General features: G+C 43.5%; 1 protein-coding gene and 1 long non-coding RNA gene across 2 annotated transcripts in view; both read right to left on the bottom strand.

The window, feature by feature from the left end:
• PCP4 (Purkinje cell protein 4) overlaps nt 1-5,336 on the bottom strand; it is a 57,830-nt gene extending 52,494 nt beyond the window's left edge. Inside the window, exons 1-2 of the mRNA XM_064152211.1 lie at nt 5,331-5,336; nt 4,671-4,904 (exon numbers count right to left, since the gene is read on the bottom strand). Coding sequence (XP_064008281.1) covers nt 4,671-4,904; nt 5,331-5,336 — 240 coding nt within the window. The remainder of the gene's footprint in view (nt 1-4,670; nt 4,905-5,330) is intronic.
• A 13,361-nt stretch (nt 5,337-18,697) lies between these two features.
• On the bottom strand, nt 18,698-26,192 carry LOC135179995 (uncharacterized). Its single transcript, XR_010304235.1, has 3 exons — nt 25,805-26,192; nt 24,602-24,695; nt 18,698-18,760 (listed from the first exon to the last, which is right to left on the bottom strand). It is a non-coding gene; the product is annotated as an uncharacterized LOC135179995 (long non-coding RNA).
• Nucleotides 26,193-27,157: the final 965 nt, after the last annotated feature.

Raw genomic sequence — 27,157 nt, 5'->3', positions numbered from 1 at the left:
GGGCATCTCCCATTGAAGGTGATAAGAGCACCAGCACAAAGGTTCAGTACTCCAGGCTGCAGAGGGCAGCTGTGTGGATGAGCATGACCCTGACACAGTAGCTTATCCTCCATGAATGCTCTACACACTCTTATTGCAGGTCACACAAGAACTCTTCATGATTCTTTTCAAGGTAGACACAACATGGAAGTTGCTGCAGGATTCAAAAGCCCCAAGGCAACATAAGGCAAAAGTTTCGTGTAGCTCAGGGAAGAAACAAGACCTGATGTTCTTTGTATCCAAAGCATGACCAAAACCTTCTACATCTGTGCAGAGATCAAGTCACTCAGCCTCTTTAAGAGATCTAAGCACTCTACAGAGTCAAACCCCTCACAGCTTTCCTGTCTTACAAATTTCATGTGTCTGACTGTTTGGCATCCATTTCAAAAGGAAAGCTAGAGTATTCGTGCCTGCTATAGGAGCTGTTCCTCAAACACATACAATCTGATGCCTCAAACCCTGCCTTCATTGGTGCACACAGCACCCTGGCAATCATTTCACATCATGCAAGGCTCTTCCACTGCAAGTTCTTCTCTTAATCCTCAGGTTTTTCAGCTAGGTAGATTTCCTGAATGGCTGTTCCAAAGGCAAACACTTAAATAACACATTAAAGCTGAATTCCTACCCTGCATAAGCAATACCACCCTAACACTTTAATATCAACAGGAGATAAGCACATACAACAGGGCAGTTTCTGCTAATGTTATTTTAAGCTCTGACTCCTTACACATGTACTTCACCTTTGAACCACTGGAACAGCATTCAAGGCTGTACCACCTTATTATTTCAGTGCACTCCTTCTCAAGTCCATATTCAATTCCTGATGACAACCAGGATCATTCAACACAAGATGATAGTGTGGCAGTGAAAACCAAAATAGTTTGTATGACAAAATGCTTCTTGTGAACCTTTGTGCCAAGAGCTTACTGTCACTATGACCAGACATCATTTTCAACAGATCAGATAGTTAAATGACTGATAAGATGACAGGATTCCCTGTGGCAAATCAAGTTTATGCCAGTTTGGAGTCTAGAGGCTCATTGGTAAAGCTATTGACAGTGAATAGAGATTCAGCATTGGACTGTAAGTCCATGGCCCAAGATTACTTTCCCCAGTTTATCATACACAACCAGTGATGTTTAATGGAAGAAAGGCTGCATCTCATGGGTGCTCACTAACAGTAGCTGATATTTTCCAGCATGGCTCTTCTGTCCAGGGTCATTAAATTACAGAAAACACCTACAGACCTAAAGGATCTCTGCTGGAGTAAAACCTGCCGAGACAGACAGGCTCAAAGAGTTGTGATAAACAGAGTTAAATGCAGTTTATGGCCAGCCACAAGTGATGCCCCTCATGGCTCAGTACTGGCTCAATATCTTTATCAATGATTAGGATAAAGGGATCGAGGTCACCATCAGCAAATCTGCAGATAACACTAAATTGAATAGGAGTGTTGATTTGCTCCAGTGTAGGGAGGCACTGCAAAGAGATGTGGACAGATTAACTCAACGGGCTGAGGTCAACAAATGAGGTTTAACAAAAACCAAGTGCAAGGTTCTGCACTTTGGTCACAATAACCCCCAGCAGTGCTGCAGGCTTGGGGAAGAGCAGCTGGAAAGCAGCCCTGTGGAAAAGGATCTGGAGGTGTTAGTGGACAGCTGGCTGAACATGAGGCAGCAGTGTGCCCAGGAAGGCCAACAGCATCCCAGCCTGTATCAGAAACAGTGTCCAGCAGGAGCAGGGAAGTGATTGTGCCCCTGTACAGAGCATTGGTGAGGCCACAGCTTGAGTACTGTGCCAAATCCGGGCTGCCACAGTATAGGAAAGACACTGAGCACGTCCAAAGAAAAGCAAGGTGGCTGGTGAGGAGTTTGGAGGGCATGTCATACAAGGAGTGGCTGAGGCTGCTTGTGCTGTTTCGTCTGGAGAAGAGAAGGCTAAGAGGAGATGTTATTGCTCTTGAGACTAAAGATACTTGAGAGCAGGGTGTAGTGATAGTGGTGTGGTCTCTTCTCCCAGGTAACTAGCAACAGGGAAAGAGGAAATAGATTTAAGTTGTGCCAAGGGAGATTTAGACTGGACATTAGGAAAAGCTTCTTCACTGAGAGAGTGGTGAAGCATTGCAACCAGCTGCCTAGGGAGGTAGGATTCACCATCCCTGGAGGTGTTCAAGAAACATGTAGATGTGGCACTTCAGGTCATGCTTTTGTGGTCATGGTAGTTGGGTTATGGTTGGTCTAGATGGTCTTTTCCAGCCTTAGTGATTCTAGGATTCCGTTCCTAAGTTGTTTTATATAGGACAGATTCTCAAAGCTATGTCAACACTTTCCAATGCATTTTAAGTGCACATTACCTATATGTTAGAAAAATACTACAGTCAGATGAATGGCTGCTTCCTGTTCAGATTTCTCCACCAGGAGACTGGTAATCACTACCCATAAACAGGAAATAACTTAATTTTGCTTGAAGCACTAAAATGAGGACCCATGCAAAAATCTCAGCAAATAACTTGAGATATGAAAGCACTCTTCAGAGAATTCTGCAACTGTACTTCAATCACTCCTTAAATCCTGACAATTATTAGCATAAAGCAAAAAACCTTCCCACCTCCCCCAACACCATTCTATTTGGGCTAATCTTTTGATGTATCTAGTTGAGTCTCTTTTCAATCACCCACTCCTCAGATTTTCTAGCAGACCAGAATAAAGAAAATAAAAATATTTTTAAGCTATGGCAGTATAAGTAAAATCCACCAAGACCCCCATTCAAATACAGCAAACAGATGTCTAAGGAGCTTGCTTTCTGCTAATCTTTTGCACCTCTTTTTAACTACAGCTTTTGCAGAGAGGTGGTTTGGGGTGAAGCAGTTACTTCTATCTGCATTTTTTAAAAGGAATCCTCTCTTGAGTAACAGCTGGCAGGCAAGTCACAGCAAGAAACCTTTCCTTCATTGGAGCTGTGAGTGACAAACTCTCCAACACTGCCGGCTGCATGACAGTAGCACTGAAGACACTGAGTGCAGTGCTAAGTGTCACACAGAGAGGCTTAATGCTGCACCAGAGACACGATTCCATCTCTGCGGACATGCTAGGAACACTCTGCTCTGTGAGGCACAAAGTATTATGAACAGAGAACTACTACACTGGTGTTACAGATCATTCTGATGCTCATTGGGACTTTTAAGATCCAAAAGGCAAGCAATCCGAACCAAATATGAAGGGCTAACTACCAAGCAAATAAAACCCAGCACAAGGCTATAACAAAAGAATACCTTGCACAGTCACAGTAAATACAATGGTATCACCCAATCAATAATCATCACTAGAAGACTTTTTTCCTTGAATGCTATCTTTAGCGAGTACAGCATTGAGAATAGCTTTGTGCATCTCACACAGCACTTTAGCTAGCCCCAGCAGCAAAAAGGACACTGACTGCAAAAGAAACCCCACACTGCAGGAACTCTACCTGGTTGATATCCAGGCAGCAGGCGAGAGGATGTCAGAAGGAGCCTGGTGCATTACACCTGGACTGACTGATGTCTGCAAGCAGCAGAAAAGCAGTGAGGATCTCCTCTGCTTTCCCCATTTGGCCTGACCCACAAGAGAAGATGTAAGCTTCTCTTTCTAAATCCCTAAAGCAGCAACCATGCTACTACACTACTTTTCCCCTCAGGTTCACACCTCATTTAAAAACACATTCGAGCATAACACCTGCACAACAGCTAGTCAAAACTTATCTGGTGGGGTTTTTTTTGTTTTGCTGATAAGAAAGGAATATCCATTTTTTAAGCAGAGCAGGTGTTTTGCAACAGGAAAGAGCCTCCAAAAATAGGTGCTGGGTACGGCACAGTTATGTGCATCTCCACCGATTCCCAACGAAAGACTGCACTAGAGAAGCTGGATCTGCCTGCTCAACCTGCACAGCATCTGACTGAGTGTGCTCGTCATGACTGACCACACAGCTAACAACAATAATTGCTGGTCCCAGAGAACTTCTCCATCGCCAAACCCCCCACAGCCGCCAGCGAACAGTTCCAGCTTACAGGAATACAAACGACCCTTACATGTTGAGCACTATTTACATATTTGTCCTTAACTGCAGTCCTTCCCAGGACACTATTTATAAAGTTTGCATCAACATCTAGCCACAAACATGACATTTTTTCCCCCATGAGCTCTCGCAGATAACTTTCACACAACTTACCGGTTCTTTCCCTCTGCACAGCAAATCATTAGGAACTTTCTTTGTAAAGAAACCCAAATAATTCCCCACTGGTGCGCATGGTGCTTCAAAGGACAAGGTATTTCCCCGGTTTGTCCTTTGAAGAAGCACACGCACTTAGGAGATCTGCTCGCCAGAGGACAGGGGTTAACAGAAACCCCATCTGTCAGACTGCCCACCCAGCGCAGAGACAGCTCTCAGGCCCGCCGGCTCCTCAGGAAGGTACAGCAGAGCCACGCCGGGTCCCCAGCCCTAGCGGCACCTGGTGCCCCCCAGCCGCCCTTCCAAAGGGAAGGCTGCACTGACGGCCCGGCGCTGCGCACGCTGCAGCCAGGAGCGGCACTCCGGGGGGCTGTGCCCGCTGCCCGCGCCCGGTGCCCGGTGCCCGCTGCCCGCCCGGCGCCGCTCACCTCGCTCATGTCGCGCAGCGCGGCTCGCGGCAGCCCGGCTCGCAGCACCCGCCCGGCACAGCGCCGCGGCCGCCCCGCGCCCCCGTTAAGAAGCGGCGCCGCGGGCCCTGCCTGGCCGCGCCAGCCAATGAGAGCCGCGCCCGCGCCGAGCCCCCTCGCGCCCGAATCCGAGAGGGCGCGGCGCCCCCTGGCGGCCGCGGCGGCGGATGACGGGCGGCAGCGGGCACCCAGCGGCTACCCAGGGTCACTGTGCTGCGCCGCCCGGAACGTGCCTCCGCGCCTACTCTCCCCCTTCCTCGGGCGGAGGTCCTGAGACAGGAGCTCCGCTGCAAGGTGTTCTTCAGAAGACAGTGGTTAGACGCACTGGCACTTCTGCTTTCCCCGAACGCCCGGCGCTTCCCTCTTGGGGGGTTCCCAGAGCATCCCTGCAGAGGAAGTAAACCATCACCAAGGAAAACAGTTTAAGAGCTGGAGACCGGTTCGGCCGCCCAGTTCAGGTGGGAGCAGCCCCTCAAATAGTATGCGCTGGAGGTAGCCTGAAGATGCAAATGAATGTGTACAAATTGGTTTAAACAGTCAAAGGTGTGTGTCATGGCTCTCCTACCACCTGGTTTTGCTCCATATTCCTGAGGATCTCAGGAAGTCACAACTGAGACTCACTGCCATTTCCACTGAAATAAGTATAGCATCTCTTTATCTAGCTGCTTTTGCAGATGTATGGGAAACAGCCCTTTTTGATTTTTTTTTTTTCCCCTGAACTACTAATTAAAACAGAACTTTGGACAGTGTGCTGTTATACTCCAGCATTCATCTTTTGATGGAGCACAATTACTGTATTTAGCAATACACATTCAAGTGCTCTGACTCATCTATCTGTGAAGAAATATAGATCAAATTTGCTCTGGGAATGCATTTAATTCCCTCGATTTTTTCTCAAACTGATAAAAAAAAGTTAACACATTCTTTTGGAGTGACCCTTGCCAAACCTTTTCACATCCAGTGTCTACCTTGCAGTAGCCTTTTCATCAAAGTCTATGTTCAGTGCCAGACCTTTTCACATCCAGGGTCTACCTTGCAGTAGCCTTGTCATCAAAGTCTATGTTCAGGGCCAGTCTCAACAAAGGCAAAGAAATACATTTTTATAGACCTTTCTAGAAACCCCCTTCCATCTTTGAGTTGCAGAGGCACAGGCAATGCAGTTTCTCCTTCATGTACCACCCATCAGCAGAAGTGGGCTGGGCTTATCCACTCGATGAGAAGGAGGTTACATAGGCAGTGGAACCAAGGATGTGTTTCTGGGCACAGTCCAGATTTGTAGGAATGGGATTAGGAAAGCTAAGGTGCATCTGAAGCTAGGTTTGGCAAGGGATGCAAAGAATAATACCATGGGCTTTTAGAGATACATCACCTGGAAAAGGGAGATAAAAGAAGATTACCCTCCTGGTAACAAACACCAAGAAAATAAAAGCAAAAGCTGGTGACAACAAACATGGAGAAGGCTGAATTACTCAAGATTATTTTTTTTTTCCTCATTCTTCAGCGGTAATCTCTCTTCCCACTTCTTTCAAATCACTGAACCTCAAGGCAGGGACTTGGTGAAAGTCTCTCCTGAAAAGTGAAGCTCAGGTTCAAGATCATCTGGAGAACCTAAGCACGTCATGTTCCTGGAACCTGACAATCCTGAGACAGTTGCCTGATGTAGTCGTCAAGCCACTCGTCATTGTATTTGGAAAGTCATGGCAGTCAAGCAAGTCCATGGTGACTGGACAAAGTGAAACATCACAGCCATTTGAATACAAGGTAAAAAAGGAGGACCCTGGAAACTAATGACCAATTGTTCTCATTTATGCATCTGCTAAAGTCATGGAGCAAATCCTTCTGGAACACATCAAAACATTTGAGAGACATGGAGGTGACAGCACCCAGCATGGCTTCACCAAGGGCAAACTGTGCCTCAATAATCTAGTGGCCTTCTAAGATGGAGGGGTTGCATCAGCGTACAGATGTCATCTATCTTGGTGTCTGTAATGCCTTTGATACAGTCCCTCACAACACCCCTGCTGCTACATTAGAAAAACTTGACTTGGCAGGTGGACTGCTAGAAGGAAAAGGAATTTCCTGAATAGTCACCTCCAGTGAGTTACAGTTAATGGCTTAGTGTCCGAGTGGATATCAGTAACAAATGGTGTCTCTCAAGGGCTTGCAGTGGGTCTAACACTATTTATATCTTCATCCATGACGCTGGAATTGAGGGCACTTCCAGCAAGTCTGCGGATGACAGGAAGCTGCGTGGGCTAACTCACTAGAGGGAAAGTCTGTCATTCCGAGGGACCTTGACAAGCTTGAGGAGTTCACAGGCTCATGTGAATCTCATAGATTTCAATCAGGCTGAGTGCAAGTGCAACCTCCAGTATCAGTAAAGACTGGGGAGTGAATGGATTGAAAGCAGCCCTGTGGAGAAGGACTTGGAGGTAATAGTGACTGAAAACCTGGACACAAGCCAGCAACATGTTCTCACAGTCCAGAAAGCCAATTGTATCCTTGGCTGTATGAAAAGAAGCACCAAGGGAGGTGATTCTGCTGCTTTACTCTAGTGAGAACCTGCCTCAACTGCTATGTCCAGTTGTAGGATCCCCAGCACAGGAAAGATGTGGACCTGATGGAGTGGGTCCAGAGGAGTGCCATGAAAAATAGTCAGAGGGCTAAAGCATCTCTCCTGTGAGGAAAGGTTAAGGAAATCAGGGATGTTCCGCCTGGAGAAGAGAAGGCTCAGTGGAAATCTTATTGTGACCTCTCAGTGCTTTAACTGGACTTACAAGAAAGATGTAGAGATGTATTTTTTTTTTACCAAGACCTGCACAGGGCTGTGAATATAAGTGTGACACAAACTGGGGTGGGAGTTGATAGCAGAAGGGTGGTAGATGAGTGGTTTGCCTCCTGTTTCCTTCAGGTTGCTAGGAAAGCAGAGGAAGCTGAGGGTACAAGTTGAAGATGGGCACTGGAGTCCTCAGCTGGAGAAGATGGAAGAGTGCTGCCTTTCATTTCTCTTGATTTCCCAGGTTGGCGAGACTTGACCCAAGTATGTTTGTGAATCCGTTCTTATCTATTTGCTCAAACTGATAAACATGTTATTGCTGTATTAGATCAGAAACTCTCTGCCCTGGCTTCTGGACAGGAATAAAATGCTAAAATGTGATTTGCCCTTGCTCTGGAGAAACCTGATGCCTCCTGAAAAGGTGTACTTCAGGGCAGTTCTCAGTCAGTGATGTGATTGCTACTCTGAACCAGACAGCAGTTCCAGAGTCTTGATTCTCAGTGAGGACATCTGGGATCCCAGTCTTACAGGGGAATAGAGGGGTGAAAATCATTATGTGAACCCACGCAGTGTTGATCCATTAGCAGGAGGAGAACTTTCATTTGCCCTGTTAAACACTGGCATATTTGCAGTTTGTGACATTATTGGACTAGTATTCAATCTTTTTTAACCTGAGCCAGTGACACATTTGCAGATACGAGCAGTTCCTTTAAAAAAATCACTTCACAGCATAAGGTGGTTGGAGGAGAATCATCTCACCAAATTAATAGATTTATGATTTTTAGGTATAGTTTAAGTATGAACACTGCCATTGACAATTGGGGATCATAATGCTGCAGGGATGCAGGGACCCTATTGAGAGAGAGAGAGAGAGAGAGAGAGAGAGAGAGAGAGATTTTATGTTTCTTTAGGTAACTAATGATAAAGAAAGGAGGTGTAAAATCTCATTTTAAATATCATCTTTGATCTGGTCCTCTTTTATTACAGTGATGCTCCTTGACCAGCATTTATGTTAATTGGGTGGGCAATAAACATGTTAAGTATTAGTCGCATGTGTAGCAATTTGTTCTGCAGCCTCAGGAGTACCAGTACAGTGTAAAGAACCAAAGTAAATATGATGAAGTTCAGCCCCTGAAGAAGCTTTTGTTTTCTGTGACAAAACTTTTCAGTGAAAAGTAATTGCAATACACTGCATTAGTATTCATATTCTGACAGGAATGCCTTTGGTCTGTCAGCTGATGGGTACAAGGCGCAATGCTAACACAGATTACTAAAGGGGTATTTCTGAACAAAAGGTTCACAGTTACATGGTGACACAGACCACAGAAAGAAAATGCTTTCCAGTTCTCATTGACACTATTGGTCTCACTCTTCACCACCGAAATAAATGTGTCAAATTCAAGCAAAAAAATCTCGTAGTGATAATTCAGGCTGTCCCCTCCACTGAAAACAGAGAAGCATGTTAGGATAGAAGGCTCTTTGCACTGGATTCATGAGGGGAACACACAATGGTTTTATTTTCTGACCTGTTTTGAGGAGTTAACAGCCTTCAAGAAAGGCACACTGAAGAGCACACTGAGCTGCATCTAGTGAAGACCAGAAGTTCCATGGCACTCAGCCTTGTTCCATCCCTGAAGTGTCCACCCACTGCAGAATATCCTTGGGGTCCCAGTGGGCAGGACTGATGTAAAGGAGCATTTTGAGGAATTAAGTGCCCATATTAGCTAACAGGAGAAGTGGAGAAGCGTGGAAAACTCTCCCTTCTCAGGACCACATGTTAAATTTCATTTCATAGTCAGGTGCTACTCTTTTCAAATGCAGCACCAGGCATGGTCTCTTCTTCTAAAGCAATGATGTTGGTGCTGACAGCAGTGCCCTCCATGCAATGACTCTGCTCTGAGGGCATCTTGCATATACTGCAGAATGCAGTCACCGCACAAGGCGCATAAGTCACCTTAAGACTTAAGTCACCTGAGTGAGCATGGTACTTCCCTCTCCCCATTGAAAGCCCTTGACCCACAAAGGTGCACCTGTTTTCTGTCTCTTCAAACAAATATTGTTCTCTACCTCCCAGGTTTGCATTTCATGCCCTGGAGAAAATTTCCACAGCGAACCCAAGCAATCTAGATACAAACTGTGAGCTGATATATTATGTATCTCTTCTACTTCTTAGTGTGGACCTACTGAATGTAGTAACTCGAATAAACACAGACACACTGGAACGTCCTAATCTTGTATACAACCTGAGTTCTGATATTTCAATGTATGAGCCAGCATAATTTAACACATTTTTAGGTCTAGAAATGCACTGGCAATTTCAGGCTTTCAGAAGGACTGTAGAATAAAGATAACCTTAATATTTGTTTCATTTATATTCTGTCATTTGTGGGGTCTCATGACATCAAGTTTTGGTTTTGAGGTACCCCTTTTCTGGTGGCCTTTCTAATCTATGGCAATCCTTTGACTTAGAGGTGCCCTAAGGCTCAGCTTTTACTTAAGTGCACAGCTAAGCAGTGACACATCTAAATACAGAAATCATTCTAAGCTAATCTACTTTCAAGAGACGTTATATTGTGAAAATTGACTATTAAAATACCACCTTTTTATTCATCATGTCTGTGCTCAGTACGTGTTCAATCTCGTCTGCTGGCATATGACTGCAATTTCATTGCCTTTTACTCCCACTTGCCTGAAAGACTCAGCAGAGGAGAGTATCCAAGATGGATTCTGCAGCCAAAAAGCTCACAGACTTCCAAGGAGTTTCACCTGTGCAAGGCACAGAAGACAGCTCTTCCCTGCCAGACTGACCAGTGCATTGCTGTAGAACCATGTGTTGCCTATATGTAACTGAGGAGCTAATTGTTTGCTCGGTCTTTGTAACTGGCAATGACACACAACTGCACCGTCTGGCTTCACTTTAGATCCCACCCCTGAAGGTGAAGTGATGCAGTTGGAGCTACAGCTGGTGCAAAAATTCCTCTGGAGATAACAGAGTGAAGAGGAAGATGACAGCTCAGACTGTTATATTTTTCTGTCAAAATTTGATCAGATCAAATCAAACTCCAAAAAGATTAAAATCAGAAAATAGGTCTGAGCCTTGAGAGGTGTTCCATATTTCATCAGAGCAGAGCAGCTCTGGTAGAATATATTTGAATTTTGACTGTTACTGCAAAACCAGACATTTCCCAGCACTTGAGGTCAGTACACTGAAAAGAAACCTATACCTCCTGCTGATTTTACACTCCATGAATTTTTAAAGAGAAAGAACAATTTCAAACCAACTTTCTAAAACAAAAAAAAATTCCATCTTGCAGCTGAAATCAAGGATGTTGATCTCAAATGGAAAGTTCTTATTTCAGAAAGGTCTGTGCCTTTGAATACTGGAAAATAGAAGAAGATCAGGGACATGACCTTAGTTACAGAGAATATGCTGTAATTATAGGCTTGGCTTTGCTTCTTAATAGTAACAGATTTAACAAGCATAGCCCTAGACATTGCATGACATGTGACTGCTCATACCATACGTATCAGCTAATTTGCCCAACTGAAAAATCTAAAAGGTAGGGAAAAAAGACAGTTTCCAGGGGCTTAACTCCCATTAGGATGTCTTTTTACCTTTTAATTAAGAAGCGAATGGCTGCGGGTAGTTGAGCAACAAAATACCTCTGAAGAGCTGGTCTTTAGGGCTTTTATTAGAATCTAACCTTTGTTCCCATGCAAGAGGAATGAGTCAATGGTTCCAATGTAATCTTAGCACTGTCAGTGACACAAAAATATCAAATAACATCTGGAAAATTTGAGTCTTTTCTTGGGAGAGTTGCATGACATGATACCGTACAGTGTGAGTCATCTTCTATGCCAAAATAACGAAACCAAACAAACCAAAAACCAAACAAAAACCCCACAAATAGTAAAAAAAAAAAAAAAGTTTAAAAAACAAACAAAGCAAAAAAAAAAAAACCCAAACTAACAAAACCCAACAAAGCCAACACTTGAGTACAACGTCAGTTCTTTAGTCTGGCAAAAAAGGGATTCACAGATGTGTCTTTAACTTTGGTGTAAAGAAAGTCATTCTCAGCTGAAGCCAAACTACACTTCTCAATGCCTAAGAGTGTTGTGGATTTTGACCCTTCGATTGGCTCTGTTTTGCAGCAGCCAGAGGATGTGCAAATGTGTAGTTTTTTGGAGGTTACTTGGCACTTACCTATGGTAGTTAACTTTTAATTAAAAGGTAAAAAGACATAATAATTATCAGTTAACAATTTTCAATCTCTCTCCAGACAAAGGAGTTGATGTGATTAAAAAGATTATAAAGTGCAGTATGGAGAGATAAGGAAGTTCAAAGTATACTCCTCTTACTTTCCTTCAGTGACTTTGGGGCAATTAAGGTTAAGGGCAAATTCTTTGTGCTCAGCATCTCTTTATGTGGAATAAACAATAAAGTTAAAACCAGACTCCACACAAAATTCTCAGTGGCTTCCTGGGGTGTATTAGAAGGGGTCTGGCTAGCAGGTCAAGAGAGGTTCTCCTCCCCCTCCATTCTGCCCTGGTGAGGCTACATCTGGAATATAGTGTCCAGCTCTGGGCCATTCAGTTAAAAAAGGACAGGGAACTGCTTGAAAAAGTCCTGCATAGAGCCATAAAGATGATGAAGAGAGTGGAACAACTCCCTTACGAGGAGAGGCTGAGGGAGCTGGGGCTCTTTAGCTTGGAGAAGACTCATTAATGTTTATAAATATGTGAAGGTCAAGTGTCAGGAGGACAGAGTCAGGTACTTCTCAGTGATGTCCAGTGACAGAACAAGGGGCAATGGGTGCAAGCTGGAATATAGGGGGTTCCATGTAAACATAAGGAAAAACTTTTTCACTGTGAGGTGACAGAGCATGGGAACAGGCTGCCCAGAGAGGCTGTACAATCTCCTTCACTGGAGACACTCAAAACCTGCCTGGATGCATTCCTGTGTGACTTACTCTAGCTGATCCTACTCTGGCAGGGGGTTTGGACTTCCAGACCATAGAGGTCTCTTCTAACCTCTAATATTCTTTGATTCTATAATCTTGTGTGAAACAAAGAATTTCTTTTCAGTGCAAGTTGAAAGCATTAGGTACTGAGTATGTATGTGTGTGTGTGTAAAAGCTGCATCTATCAGAACAAAGTAAGATTTATAGGAGAGTCTTATTGACTCTTGATTGTTGCAAAGGGTTCAGGGGTCAGGGAGGCTTTTCCTCTTTGTTTACTCCCTAGATTCTTAGTCAGCTCAGAGGATGGATCTAGAAGGCTCCCAGCTTCTAGGAGGTGCTGAAGTATACTGCAAAAGTAAACTGGCTGACAGTAATCAACTCTGCATGAAACACAAGGATGATTGTCTTCTCTCTTACTTCAGTTGAAGAGAGATGGTTTGACCAAAAATGAAGGGTAGAGCAATGAGACCCTTTCCACATCACCCAGAAGTGCTGCTGTGTCTGTTGGAGGTGCCAGAATATTTTTTCTAGGTTTCTATAACAGCATAACACTGAAGTTCAGAAGAGCTTCTGTTGCGTTTGCTCCTCGTCTTTATACAGAGCAGAGGCTTCAAAACAACCTCTGATCTTTGCGTCATAGCACTCCCAATTTTTGCCAGACATATCCACTTAGCCCAGAAACCTTTTCCACTCCTATATTGATAGTAATTGTGCATAACACATTCCAGTAAAAAAGAAGGTAAAGTCATCAGGGCAAGTGTTCCATAATTAACAGCTGCCAAAATGAGGATACAAATGTGAATGTACTTCAGCTCTGCTCTTGCCTCATGCAAATACATGTTTGGTTTCTTCACTTTCTCATAGGGCAGAAGCCTGCCTCTGCTGTTGCGGGGTGGACTAGGTTAAGGCATGAATAAAGACCAAATGGTTAGCTGGAGAAGGAAAACCTTATCAGTGCCAGGACTCCTTTCATAGAATCACAGAATCATAGAATCAACCAGGTTGGAAGAGACCTCCAAGATTATCCAGTCCAACCTACCCCCAAGCCCTATCCAGTCAACTCACACAGAGGAAGGTCAGTGAAAAGGAGAATTTGAGTCTATTGTTAGATATCTTCTTTAAAATGTATTTATGGATTTTTATCTGAAGCTTTGGAGTTCTCAACCTCAGCTTCTTGGGCCTTTTTGACCTTTACAATATCTGATTTTCAAATTAATTTTGTTAGATTTATCATTGTGTACAACGCTGACTGGAGGTGGGAAGCAGCATATGGACTTGATACTTCAAAAGGTCCCTTGTAGGCTAATTTTCTACACTTAGTTTATTCACAAAATGGGATCTCCTCCACTTATCAAGGTAAAGGTATTTACTTAATTTACTTTCATTCATAAATTGAACTAGTCAAAGAGAACTTTGAGATCAGCACTTTTTAATTTCTGAGCCATGAAGTGCAACAGCAGACTGAGACAGAATGTGCTGACTTCAAGAAATACCCACTTAATGATGGGCATGCTCAGAGACTGAAAACCAGGCACTTCAACACAGCCTGCTCTGCGCCACTGAGTTAAATCTCTTTAGCAATGGCTAGATTTACTAAGAGGAATATGAGGCATGGAAAGGAAATGAGACATAAAGTATGTGAGGCAAAAACAGCTATGGGTGTTCAGCACCTAAAGACATAAGCTGAAGAACAAGTGCAGCTAACCCAGCTGAATCTTTTTTAAATGGAAATACTTGCATCTGTTAGGTTAAGAAATTACAAAATAGAGATGGAAATAAAAGCAGCTCTCAGCTGATAGGATGGGATGACCCCCTGACTAAAAGCACCTCACTTTTAACAAAAATAAATGCTTATTTATGGGGTTTTTTTCACCATCTGTGCTACCAATAGTTACAGCTTGTTTAGGTGCTTCCTATGGGCTAACAGTGACATTTCAGTGTAATGGTGATGACTTTTTCTGAGTGCCACATTCACATTCTGTCTTTGCTAGAAAGTGCTCTCTGTCTGACCCACTATCTATAATTGAGGTGTTGTTAAGTAAAGGTTCATGTAAAAGGTCAACACAACTCTAAATCAGATTCATGAACACAAAAGAAACAGGTTATTTTCCTGACTCACTTAACTGCCATTTTATTCCTTGGTAGTATTTCCAAAGCCCCATCAGAAGGTTTGCTTGGAAGTGCTAGGCTCTGTGCAGACTATGAAAGGACAAGATTTCCCTGAGGGAATTTCAGGACATAACTGACCATCCTGATTTCTGTCTGTCATGGTAGGCCTAAACAGATTAAAATAGGCTTGTACATGTCCTGGTTTGCCCAGGCATGTTTTTTTTGCTCTCCCTCCTTCTGCTGATGGGAGAAGCAACCACAAGAAAGAGGGCAAAGAACCTGGAGCACTGAGCCTCAGGACCCTGGCTTGCCCAGGCTTTGTTTACATCCTGTGGTAAACAAGGCACATACACTTGGCTTATGCCTGCCCCATGCAAGGCCTATGTTTCCCCACATTTGGGTAAAGCAAGCCTACGGTTTCACCCAATATGGTTAAGGTTGGATAACTGCCATTTGCTTGGCTACTCTGTGTCCAAAGGCCCATTACGTCTAGGCTACACTGATAAAAAGAGATGAGCAGGCAACACAAGGTGCTCTGCCACTGTATTTGTGCTTGCTTGCTGGCTTGATGCTGCTACCACTGTTGTTTCTGCTTAATGTGCTCACTGCCTTATTGCATCCTGCTGTGCTAAGCTATAAGTCAGCCCTGCTGCATAATAAGAAGCCCTGGTGCTTTGGGCTACTTTGCCTGGAAACTGCCTGCTTCAAGTGTACGAGGAGCAGGCTCTAAATGCCTCCACACGATAGGCCTGCATAGCCAGCGTGAGACTGTGCTAAGACTGCACACTGAAAGACATCCTGCCTGCACCTGCCAAGACAAGGAGCCCTGGAAGGGACACGCACACCATCCAGAGAAAACAGGATCATCTGTCTCTTTTCCCCAGCACCCTGTGAAGTCTGGGAAGAAGCAGAAGCCTTGGTGGCTGACAAGGCATTGACAGAGCTCCCTGAAAGTGTTTGGGTAATATCTGAAGCTGTAGCTAGCCCCAGGCGTTGGGAGATTAATATTTGTGAGTAAAGAATTAAAGCCTCTAGTAATTCACCAGTTGCCTTCTGCCTTAAAGCAGAAAGGAGCTTCCTGAGTCCATCTAGTGGACAAGTGGTATAATTGACTGCAAGAACCTTCTCTTCCAGTTCAGTTGAGTTCAGTGTTTGTATTATTGCTAGTTCTTCCTTAAATGTTCTAGGTCCTATGTTATCATCCATATAACGCTTCCAAGACTGCGGCAAAAGAACCTAATGATTATTAAAATTAATGGTTGGGGGGATGAGACTTCTGAATACCAAAATTAGCAAACAATATCAATTTGGAAAAAACACCATCTTGCATCAATTAGTTACCTCTCCTTTACAGTGTCCTGGCAGAGCATCTCTCTCTCTCTCTTTCTTCCCTCTCCTTTAACTTTCAAGTTAGCTGAAGGCAAGAAAAGCACCCAAAGCATTTGTTAAATGTTGTGGGTATACCTCTAAAGGCTGGCACTTCCCCTAAGAGATGCAAATTTTCTATGGATAGCAACGGGGGACACTGAGAACAAATCCAAGCTGTGGGATCCTCCAACTCCAACCTCACAGGTTATGTGTCTCACACTGTGCAGCTTCTACGCTTTTTTCCCTTCTCTCTTTAAAATGCAAGTTGGATCACATGGAGCTTGTTTAAGACTTTGCTGCTGCACATAAACTAAAAATAGCTGCATCATGTCACTTAGGACTAGAGAAAAAGTGCAGTTACATTTCATGTGTTCTTGTGTAGTTGGTTTGTCCCTGTGCAGTTCCAGCACAATGAGGCACAGAGCTTTTACCCACACTACACTTTGACCAAAACAAAAGTCCAGAACATACTCTCTTCAAATGGTCAGAAAGAAAATCATTCTGAATCAATTAGAAGCAGTCCAGGCACTACAGTGGACCCGGCAGCATGATGGAGCACTGGCTATGGTCCTAATGGACTAAGTAGCTCTGATCTCAGCTGTAAGAATCAGTAGTACTTTTTTTTCAGGTATTTTGATTGCATGAATAGTAAGTAGGTTCATTTCTATAAATTACTCAAAGGTGTTTGTGAAGGTCAGTGGAATCTAAATACCAGGCTCTCTTAAGTATTTACTTTATCACCTCTTTGTATTTAAAGTTAAAGAAGCTGAAACTTTACTGATGTTATGCAACTGCAAACAGAGGAGTTCACATGATACTGAGGAAGGGAAGGATATTAAATAACAGATCTCTTATCCAGGAAAAACCAAAAACTCACTAGCAGCTTTTACAGAGGATGCTGCTATTTTGTTGAGCATTTCTCTACTATATTTTATGTTTCAAATGAAGTCACAGAATCATACATATCTAGAAGGATTTCTGAAGGTAATCAGGTTCCCCAGCTCAGTGCAGAGGTCTTTATGTTGCCACAGGAACAGATATTAAACACAGCCCACGTAAAGATACACAGTGCAGCTATCCAATAGCAATTCCTGGACACCATCTGCAACAGACTCCGACCTAGAGCCTGGATTTTTTTGCCTTGTTTGCATGTGCACATTAGCTTTGTCGGAAATGCACTGTTATGCTGCCAGGTTGCATGGAATTAGGTATTTGAAAATATTCTTATGCTAATTTCAGATGAGTTAAAAGGGCTTCTGTGTGTGCAATAAACTCACAGTACTTCCTATCTCCAGCACATTGTTTTTTTATTAGCAGGAATATCTCAGCACTCCTAATACACACTGTCAGGGGTCCCACTGCCATTTGGTTATGAGTCATTCCTTGGTTGTGGAGTTATATCAGTTGCTTGGTTGTGGAGTTATATCAGAACACAGCTGTGCCAGTCCCTCCCTGCAAGTGCTTCTTAGTGGTGCATTTCCAGAGACCACAGCACTTCTTGAGCTTTGAAGTAAACCCAGATCTGTGAGAAGCAGGAAACTTTCAAATCCAGGGCCTGAGGGCAAGGGCTGCCTGGTGTGAGAGCTCTAACACCCTGCTGTGGGAGGAAAACCCTGCCAGTCCTGCACTAGCCTGCATAGGTGACTCAGGATCTTTCCTGAATTCTGAATCTTTGCTTCGTAGTAGGATTTTCTACTGGTGTGTATTCTGGAGAGCTCAGCTTGATGAGGCACCCATCAGAGCAAGGAATGAGAAGCAGGTGAAAGCATATTGTATACATGTCCTCAAACTCCTCATTAAACAGGATGGCTAATTACACTCTCAGTACTGTGTTTCTAAACAGTTTGCTACTCATCTGTTTAGGCCACGTTTAGAAAGCAGTGACAAAATACTATCACTAGCCTATGCACCACACAACAGCAAAATATGGGATTCAGTGGGAAAAGGTAATTATGATTAGTATAAAACTGGAAAACAAGTAATACATTATTTGACTCTTGGGAGAGCTGTTAGCCTGCCTCAGTGTCTCCAGAGGATCTTCAATGTAGTACCTTTAAACAGAGTAATTTTAAATGAGGTTTGGTTTACAATGGCAGAGAACACAGAAGAGTCAGCTTCCTCCTGCTTTTGAGTGATGAAATGTGCCCTTCCCTCCCTGCTCCTATTCTCTCCTTCCTCCCTCACTGCAAAAGAGGGGGGACTATTTTGGAATGTGGCCAAGAGCATTGCCAAAATCCCTTCTTGCTAGTTTCAATTAATATCTTGCAAAAAGACATGTAAGCACATAAACATCCCAACTCAAGTCCATTTCCATATTAGAAGTTTTTTTCCCTTTGTTCCATTATACACATTTCTAATTTAAAGGAGGACATGACTGATGCCTAGAGAACAAAATAACCATTATGTCCTTTGGAGGTTTTGTATTATAAATGATTTGGGCCATAAAGTACATCATAAAGTACATTAAAAAATGTACTTGGTTATTGAGAATCGCCGTAGTCTTCACACTGAAATTCCAATTCTGACCTAGGGCAAGGAGTTGTTAATTGGATAATGAAATTGAAGGCAAGATAATAGATTGATTAGTGAAATTGTTGATTGTGTGAGGTGACCTTTTAGCTAGATCTTTAAGCCTTCATAAAGGTCTCTTGCTCCTTGACAGGAAAACAAAACAAAACCAAACAGCCCTCTGCTAGAGATTATATTCATTTGATGACTGTGTCTGTGAAGCAGAAAGCACAGCAAACAGCACACTGAGTTCAGCGAGCTTTTACCTATGAGGTCTCCAGCACAACAGCAATTCAGGCAGCATGAACCACATACTCTACACTGTGCACCTGCATTAGGAAAAACAGCATAGTTACAAGCTGGCACTTACATGTAAATTGTTGCCATTACAGCCTATTCGGTTGAATTAACTTAGTCAATGACCCACGAGTGTGTCTGAAGGCAGTGCTTCCCTGGAAGATAAACATGCAGAAAACAAGAGATGGTGTGCACTGTCACTCACTTGCCCACTGTGAACTTTCATCATGAAGCAGCTATGAAGGACACAAAGGACACAGGTATCTGCTACAAATCTCACCCAGCAGCAAAATTAACAAACACAAGCAAAGGAGTTACACAGAATGTAACATTGGTAACCCTAGCTCATGACTCTTCTTACAGTTTCCATTGCAGAGCACCATCAGTGACTTCATAGTCATCTGACAATAATTGTATCTACCTCTGTTCTATCAAAAGGGATTAGCAGTTGAAATGAAGGAAGTTAAGGCTCTGTAACTTATTAGCTATGAAGCTGCTGAGTGCAGCAAGGCAAGAAAGAAAATCTCCCTGGTTTGGTGGATGATCATCCCAATATGCATTAGAAAGTCTTCATTAATTATTTCTGATTAGGTTCACTGCAATAATTGAATCACATCTGCAATGCAGGATGAAATTTGTCAGCACTCTGGCCACTGAGGGCAAAAAAAGAGACAGAGATTTTGTTATTATTTCCACAGCGCCATGTGGCTGCTCGCAGAGCTTCACAGCCAGCTGAGGAGTCAAGGCATCTGCTCTGAGGCATTTAGATTCCCAATTAAATGAGTAAAGCTATGAGAGGTGACAACAAACTGAGGGCAGCAGGAAAGAAAAGAAGCATCTGCAAGGAATGGGAAAAGTAAGGTTTTTGGAGGGGAATAAAGTGTTCTCAATAGCACAGCTTGGACACTCATAGTTCAGAGAGCACTTTGTCACAGCTACTCAACAGGAAAGCAGCTGCACTGAAAAGGTTTCTGGACACAAAAGCAATTTTCTTTAGGCATCTGGCTGGGAGCAGTACCACAATGAGACAGGAGTGACTGGCTCTGACCTTCCTGTACTGATAGGCACAGACCTCTCTGTGAGGATACACTGAGAAGGACAAGTGGTTTGTCTCCCTCTTCCCGGTACAACCATTTGGTAGACTCTTGGTGCTCCCATGCTGTGTGGCAAAGTGAGTGGCTTTCAGGCTTTGCTGTCTGAGAAAATGATGCTCCCACTGGTGTCCTGGGAGTCATGCAGGGTAGCAGTAGTGCTGTGGTACTCACAAAAGGAGCCTCTGCAGCTGAAGCACCTGAGGGTGATGCTGTGCCTCACTGCCTCATGGTGAGACTGCACTTAAATCTGTAACTCTGTTCCTGAATGGATGGATGAGGGCTCCTTGCTGTAATGGGTAATCAGTGGGAAACCAAAAAAAGGTGAACTAACCACTTGGTTTGTGGTGTCTGTAAAAACAGCCTTTAAATCTGCCCTCAAAATAATCATTCTTGCAGCCTGAGCAATCCCTAGAGCTGTTTACCCAGAGACTGAAACGTGCCAAGAAGAGGGTGCTTTTCAGTGGTGCTCTGTGACAGGGTGAGGGGCAGTGGATACAAACTGGAACACAGAAAGCTCCACCTCGACATGAGGAAAAACTTCTTTACTGTAAGGGTGATGGAGCACTGGAACAGGCTGCCTAGAAAGGTTGTGGAGTCTCCTTCTCTAGGGACTTTCAAGACCTGACTGGATGCATGCCTGTGTGACCTGCCCTAGGTGATGCCGCTTTGGCACGGGAGTTAGAGTCGATGACCTCGGGAGATACCTTCCAGCCCCTACCATTCCAGAGAAGGAGAACTGTCAGGACAGCAGCACAGCGCTGCTGCGAACTGCAGGCACAGTAAGGCAGCAAGGCATGCACCGGGGCCTCAAAGCAAGGGGCACAGGCCCATGGGACACATGGGCAAAAAGCAGAGCAGGTCAAATGACCGTCACCACATTAGCCAAAGTCCCAACTCACCACACAGGTCCATAGTGGCAGGCAAGATCAAGATCCATCCAGCAACTGAAGGTGGGGCAGTGCCAATGAGGTCCAAGGACTCGGCAGAGTGCTCACCTGTGGGGTGTCTAAATGAGCTCCCAAGCCAGGGAGCACAGGCTGCACAAGTTGAAGCCCCAGATGAGGCTTCTCACTGCTTGTCCTCACAGATAAGCTATTTTCACAGAAGTGTCATGAGAGGCTGCACAACATCACCATATCAGAGCAGATCTCAAAGACGTGCAGCTAAACCTTTAGAGCTGTGGAACAGCGGTGGAAAAGACTGCAGAGGAGGATTACAGAAAAGACATGACTATGGAGGATGTTGGCATACTCAGGGCCCTGACAAGCTTGTTATGAACGCTGCTAAAATTGCATTTGAAAGCTAAGAGATCTCTCAAGACCCCGGCTAGATTAGTGAAAACATATCTGGGCTACCACAGCCTACTCTTTCACTTTGAACTTTCCAGGCCAGGCACCTCCCAGTCATAGAATAAAATCAGAGAATGATTTTAGCTGAAGGGATCATTTCAAAGTCCTCTAGTCCAGCCCTCCTGCAGTGAGCAGGGTCACCCTCAGCATCTTCTAGCAGATGTGGAAGTGTCTTACTCATCTGACTCTAATCCATACTTCCTATACCAGACCTGAAGAAGCCCTCGAGCTTGTTCCACTGTTCTATCCTCTTTAATATATGCATCTTTTAAACATATTTAACACACACAGAAAATCCTTATACATTGGAAGGATAATGCAAAGCATGGATGCCTCAGAAGGCCCCGGTATGACAGAACCCACGAATTAACCATCACATATATCATTTTAGGGTGGAAAAAAAAGAGTTAATGTTATTTTAACTCGTTTTGCAGTTAGAACTGTTCTTTAAAGTATATTGCTCTGTTTCACTTATGAGGTGGTATGCTGTCCCACTAACCAGGACGGGGTGGGGGGGGAGTGAGGGCTTCTGGTGATCAGCAATCCCAACCTTGTCACTTCTCTGTATTTGTTCCCTGCTCTGACAGTGGATAAAAGGAGTAGGGGAAAGCAGCTGTTCCTCTGCCAGCTCAGATGCCTCCCCAGTGAACTGCAATGGCTCAGCATAGACACTGCATCTTTCTTTGTCTTCTGTGAGTTGTTTATTTTGCAAATGGAGACTATGAAGCAGTGATCAGATGTAAAGCCTTTTCTCAGCTCAGGCTGAGGTACTGCCTCCTCACAGGCAGCATCAAAGGGCTTGGCTGATAATGCAGATCTTAATGAGAATGCATTTAAAGGACAGAGAGCAGCCTCGTGAATTTCCAAAGCACAAGTCTTCACAAAAATGGCTGCTACATCTGTTTGCATTTTGAAAGAACAGTCTCTGTCTTGCATGGCTTGAGTGCATCTAAACTGCTCTGTACTGAAAAATAATGCCACCCAGAGTAGTGAGGCTTATTTTCAATTGGGCACTGCTGGCTCACCACCCTTCTGGTGCGGACCAGCAATCATCACGATTACTGGTGCCTGCATACGTGCTGCAGCATGCAAGAGAAGTGATGAGAAAAACCTAAAGGATTTAATTTTAACAAACTGTGTGGCTTTACAGTAAAACCACATAAATATATTGCCTTATCACAGGGCATTCATTGCCTGTCCTTTGGAAGTACTATAGGGTAACTGTGTCTCTAAAGATTGGTGTGAAACAGTCCCAGCATCTGGCAGTTCACAGCACCTGTGAATTCTTATTCCACTGTGAAAGAAAAGTAGTCTGCTGCCACCTCTGAAAGGCTGTCAGCCATGAGTTTCCTTCATCCATTCACAGCAGACCTAAAATAGGTAGCACCACAGCGGTGTTTGCAGCAGAGACCCAGGGTGCACGAACACGTGGTCCAAGTGTGGGGAGTTGAGACCACAGCATCAGGATCTGACTGGGACTAAAGGGGTCAACAGCACAGATGGGACAATGCAAGGTTAGAGCAGCCCTTGGGCTTCGTGTGATGAGAAACTAACAAATTATAGGCAGAGTTGAGATGGATCTTGTTGGTCCCTGTAATAAAAACATCTCAGTATTATTTTTTCCTGGACTTTGGCATTCTTTCCCCAAAACAAAAACAAACAGAATGTTTTTCTGGAGCATGATTTAAAAAACCCTACCCAACCAAAAAAAAAAAAACCACACAAACACCTGAAACAAACAACAAAAACCCCAACACACAAAAGACATGGTATAAACCTCATTTGAGGGAACGATCATACCACAACAGAAAATAAGCAATACAAATAACATCTGTGTGACGTGAGTTCTGCAATGAGAGCCGATGCCAAATGATACTGGAAGCTCCCAGATGCTAATTCTCCGAGCTGAAAAGGAACAGCCTATTATGGTATTCTTCTGAGCCAGCAAATATCCATTTTCATTTCAGTAGCTACCTCTGCTGATCTAGCATAAATAATCCATGATTTCTAGGATAATGTAAAGGAGTTGTTACCAACCTGCACCTTTCAAAGCACAGAGAGTAGAGTAAGGAACGGGTACGTGAAAACTGAATCCCCAGAGATGTGCAAAAACCTCATTCAGAGCAGGAGCAATGCAAAGTGCTGCTGTCAAATCTCTCCTTCACAACAACAGGGCTAAGTGTACCAGTGGCTGAGGAGGTTTGGTGCAGACATGTTAGTGTGGACCCAGCTTGGTTTCTTTGTCTTTCTCCTGCTTTTCCTAACAGCAATTCAGGAAGGTCAGCTGAGATTTGCACAGTACTCTCCTGAAGTTCTGGTGATGGCATAATGGAAAAGTGCAGCCATCTGTGTGTCTGCATAGGGCAGAGAAAGTTTGCAGGTAGAAGTAGTATGGATTATTGGATCAGCTGACATTGCTGGAATTATTAAGCAAGCTTTCAGGTATGCAAGCCCTTATTCAGTTCTGAAATAGAAGCAGCAATTTTCAGAGCTAAATACAAGATGAGAACAAATGCTCCCATGTTAATTAGGTATGTATCAATTAGGCCTTTGTTTAAAGAGAAGATATTTGGTAGCTGTGGAGAAGAAAGGATGGTAAAGAGGGAGGCAAGTGAGAGACAGAAAGTTAAATGAAGCTGCTTGTCACCTAGGGGGAAGAAGAGACAGGTAGTTTATAGCCTGGGGAACGAGAGTCTATCATGGTGAGTAGGAGGAGAGTCTAATCATAAAAGTCACATCTACTGAGAGCGTGCTCCTCCATATCAAGTGACTTAATGAATTTCAATTCTCAACCTCATCTTTAGAAGGGGTTTTGGAGGTTGTTCTGAAAAGTTGTATTAAGATGCCAAAGGTGTTTCAGGAGTAATGTTCCCCTTTTCACAGCTACGGTGGAGTTTTTCATCATAGCTTGACCTGATGGGACCCTTTTGGTGCATCCCAATCATTTCTATCACACAGTTACCATGAGGCCACTGGATTCATTTTTTTTGCATTTCTGAGAACGTGAGATTTAGAGAATGGAGGGAGGGAGTAAGGCACATTTTAGATGGGTAATGTCTATTTGGGTGGAGAGGAAATGGTAATGAGTTATCTGCAACACTCTGAGGAGACTGTCTTCTGATTTCACAGGAACTTCTGCTGTGGAAGCATGTAGGAAGTTGTGTTCCTGCTGTCTCATGTCGGACTTTTTTGAGGAAAGATAGAGTGAAGCCAGTAACCAAAGAGCTGCCATCTCTGTTGCTGGGAGGACCAAATACTTGAGAATGTTGTGGTTTAGTTTAGCAACATCACTTACTATATATTCCACCAAATAAACATTAAAATAGAGGTTCTATTCAATCCAATCAGTAAGAAGCCAAATGTTAAGACAATATTGTGAAAACCCTTCAGTAAAAGTTCCATCTATCGATTCCACTCAGCCCACACAAACCTGAGGTGCTTCTCCTGAGGGGCGTTTTTGTTGTAGAAAGAAATCTCCACGTGAAGCCAATGCCATATTTGAGTGGGTTTGTATTAAAGGTAACCTGAAAAAAAGAAAACAGTGAGACAACTTTAGGAAACCTTATTGAAGTCTTTTGCATATACATGTACGGAATTCAAATCAGAACATCTTGTGAGGAAATGTGGAAGAGTTTTATACTGTCAAACTATGCACTCTCTGTGAGCAGCAAAAACATAAAAACACAACCACCAACAACAAAAAAAGACAACAACAAAATCCTAGATACTTCTAGATTATTAAAAAGTCCCTTGAGTCATAAGTCAATATGCATGTGTACAAAACACTGGTGTCTCCATAAAGTACCTGAAATGCAGTAAATTTTGTCTACCGTGTCTTCTGCAAATGCCTGCACATTTTATATTCCCTGTGTGCTAAAAATTGTCTCTGTATTTTATGTATTGCTGTTTGTGAAGCTCTATTTGCAAACATAAGTAGCAGCTAGTACCAGAGATGATATACAGACTGTATAACATGCCTGAAGAAAACAAACCTGGAAGTATGCAGATGCCCCTAACTATAAATTTCAAGGACACCACAGGAAATTTTAACCTCATGATAATGCTGTTAAGAGTACACCATAGGTGTGTGGGATGCATTCCTGGAGCTGGCAGGAAGGAAAATAGCTGCAGGATATAGTTGTTGTGCACATTTCTATGGTTGTGGCACCTATTTGTGTGAAAACCCTTTACTGGTTTGAGTTAGCAGGATGTGCAAGCAGTAGGGTGTAATTCTAGCTGCTGCTGTATGCTGTCCCCAGGATATGCATGGTGTGATAGCTCTCAGGCAAGATGTACAGATAGAGGGTGACCTGGCTGCACTGCCTTAAAGCCTGGCCTTGGAGCTCCCAGCAGGGAATCACAGAATGACAGAAACATTCTGGTTGGAAAAGACCCTCAGGATCACCAAGTCCAACCAAGATCCCTGCTCTACAAGGCTCACCCTAAACCATATCCCCAACAACCACATGCAAATGACTTTTAAACACATCCACGGGTGGTGACTCAACCACCTCCCTGGGCAGCCCATATCAATACCTGACCACTCCCTCTGTGAAAAAAAAATCCTAATGTCCAGTCTAGCTCTACCCAGTTGCAGTTTGAGACAATTTCCTCTTGTTCTATCACTACTTACCTGTGAGAAGAAAGCAGCAGTAGCCTCTCCACAACATCCTTTCAGGCAGCTGTAGACAGCGATGAGGTCTTCCCTCAGCCTCCTCTTTTTCAAACTAAACATCCTCAGCTCCCTCAGTCACTCCTTGTAAGATTTATTCTCCAAAAATAAGGGAATGGTGCTCCCACGTGGTTCCCAAATCATTTCCTTCAACAGTAACACTGGATTTGAGTTTGCCCATCCACAGTCTGAAAACCAATTTGGGACATGCTACCAGTGTCCTCTGAAGAGCCTCATTCTCCAGGTAGCATGAAGTGGAAATCCCAATGGGGATTCCCCAGCATGGAATGTACCATACTGCTGACATGGGAGTCTGTCTCTGATGCACAGCACGTGTCCTCTTGCCCGGAGCCTCAACACAAGTGTTTATGATTAATGTATCATAGAATGTATGTGAGAAGATATAGATTAATTACAGGATATAGGTTAATTGCACAAACTGATTTCTTCAGTTCTAGGTTGACTGCTTTAAATGATACCAAATAATACCGAAGCTAAGCTTGAAATCAAAGGCTTTGAGACAAACAACAGAGTGTCACTTGATTGCTTTTCAAAATACATTCCAGTGAATCAATATTTTCTGCTGGGAAACTACTGCCCCCATATAGCTTTCATTTTTATACTGCAGTGTCACTTTTTGACAGCCTGAAGGCTTGTTAACCATGCACATACACCAAAAGCCAAAGGTCCATGATTTTAATCCACACGGCACAGGCTGGTGTTACCCTCAACCTACTTCTCTCATGCAATGGATCGTCCTCTAACAAAGTGGATCTTTGTTTGCATTTGGTTTGCATTAAGCTACAGCAGTAACTATAAGATGTCAGCAATACCAGTACTTGTATCAGGATAAAGTAGATGCTTACATCCCATGCTTGGTACAATTCCATGCAATGAGAAAACATTTCAAAGCTCCCCTTTGATCAAGCAGGACATAAAGTGTGTAGATGGTCAGAATTTGAAACACGTGGCAGATCATGAACTTGGTCTCAGCACTTGTTCTGACAGACTGACTGAAAATGCAATTATCAGTGCAAAAAATCTGTCACAATTTAATGAGATGCCAAATGCTAAACATGCAAACCAGCTTCTCTTCCCTGCAAAATTTCAGATTTCCTATTACTGTTGCACAAATTGTCACTGAACCTAATTCTGTGTAGCTGCTTCTTCAACACTCAAAGAGCATCTGTGTTGGTTCATACAAAAGATTAGCATGCAAAGCACTGAATAATTCAAAATGGTTTGAGTGGGTAGAAAGATAAGTACACTGAAAATAACTTGTTTTTCTGGAAGAAGTTGGCCTTTTTGTAAAAA

This window comes from Pogoniulus pusillus, chromosome 12, assembly GCF_015220805.1.
Source record: "Pogoniulus pusillus isolate bPogPus1 chromosome 12, bPogPus1.pri, whole genome shotgun sequence".
Lineage (NCBI taxonomy): Eukaryota > Metazoa > Chordata > Aves > Piciformes > Lybiidae > Pogoniulus > Pogoniulus pusillus.
The sequence above is the reverse complement of the archived record's forward strand: the minus strand, read 5'-3'. Positions and strand labels throughout refer to the sequence as shown.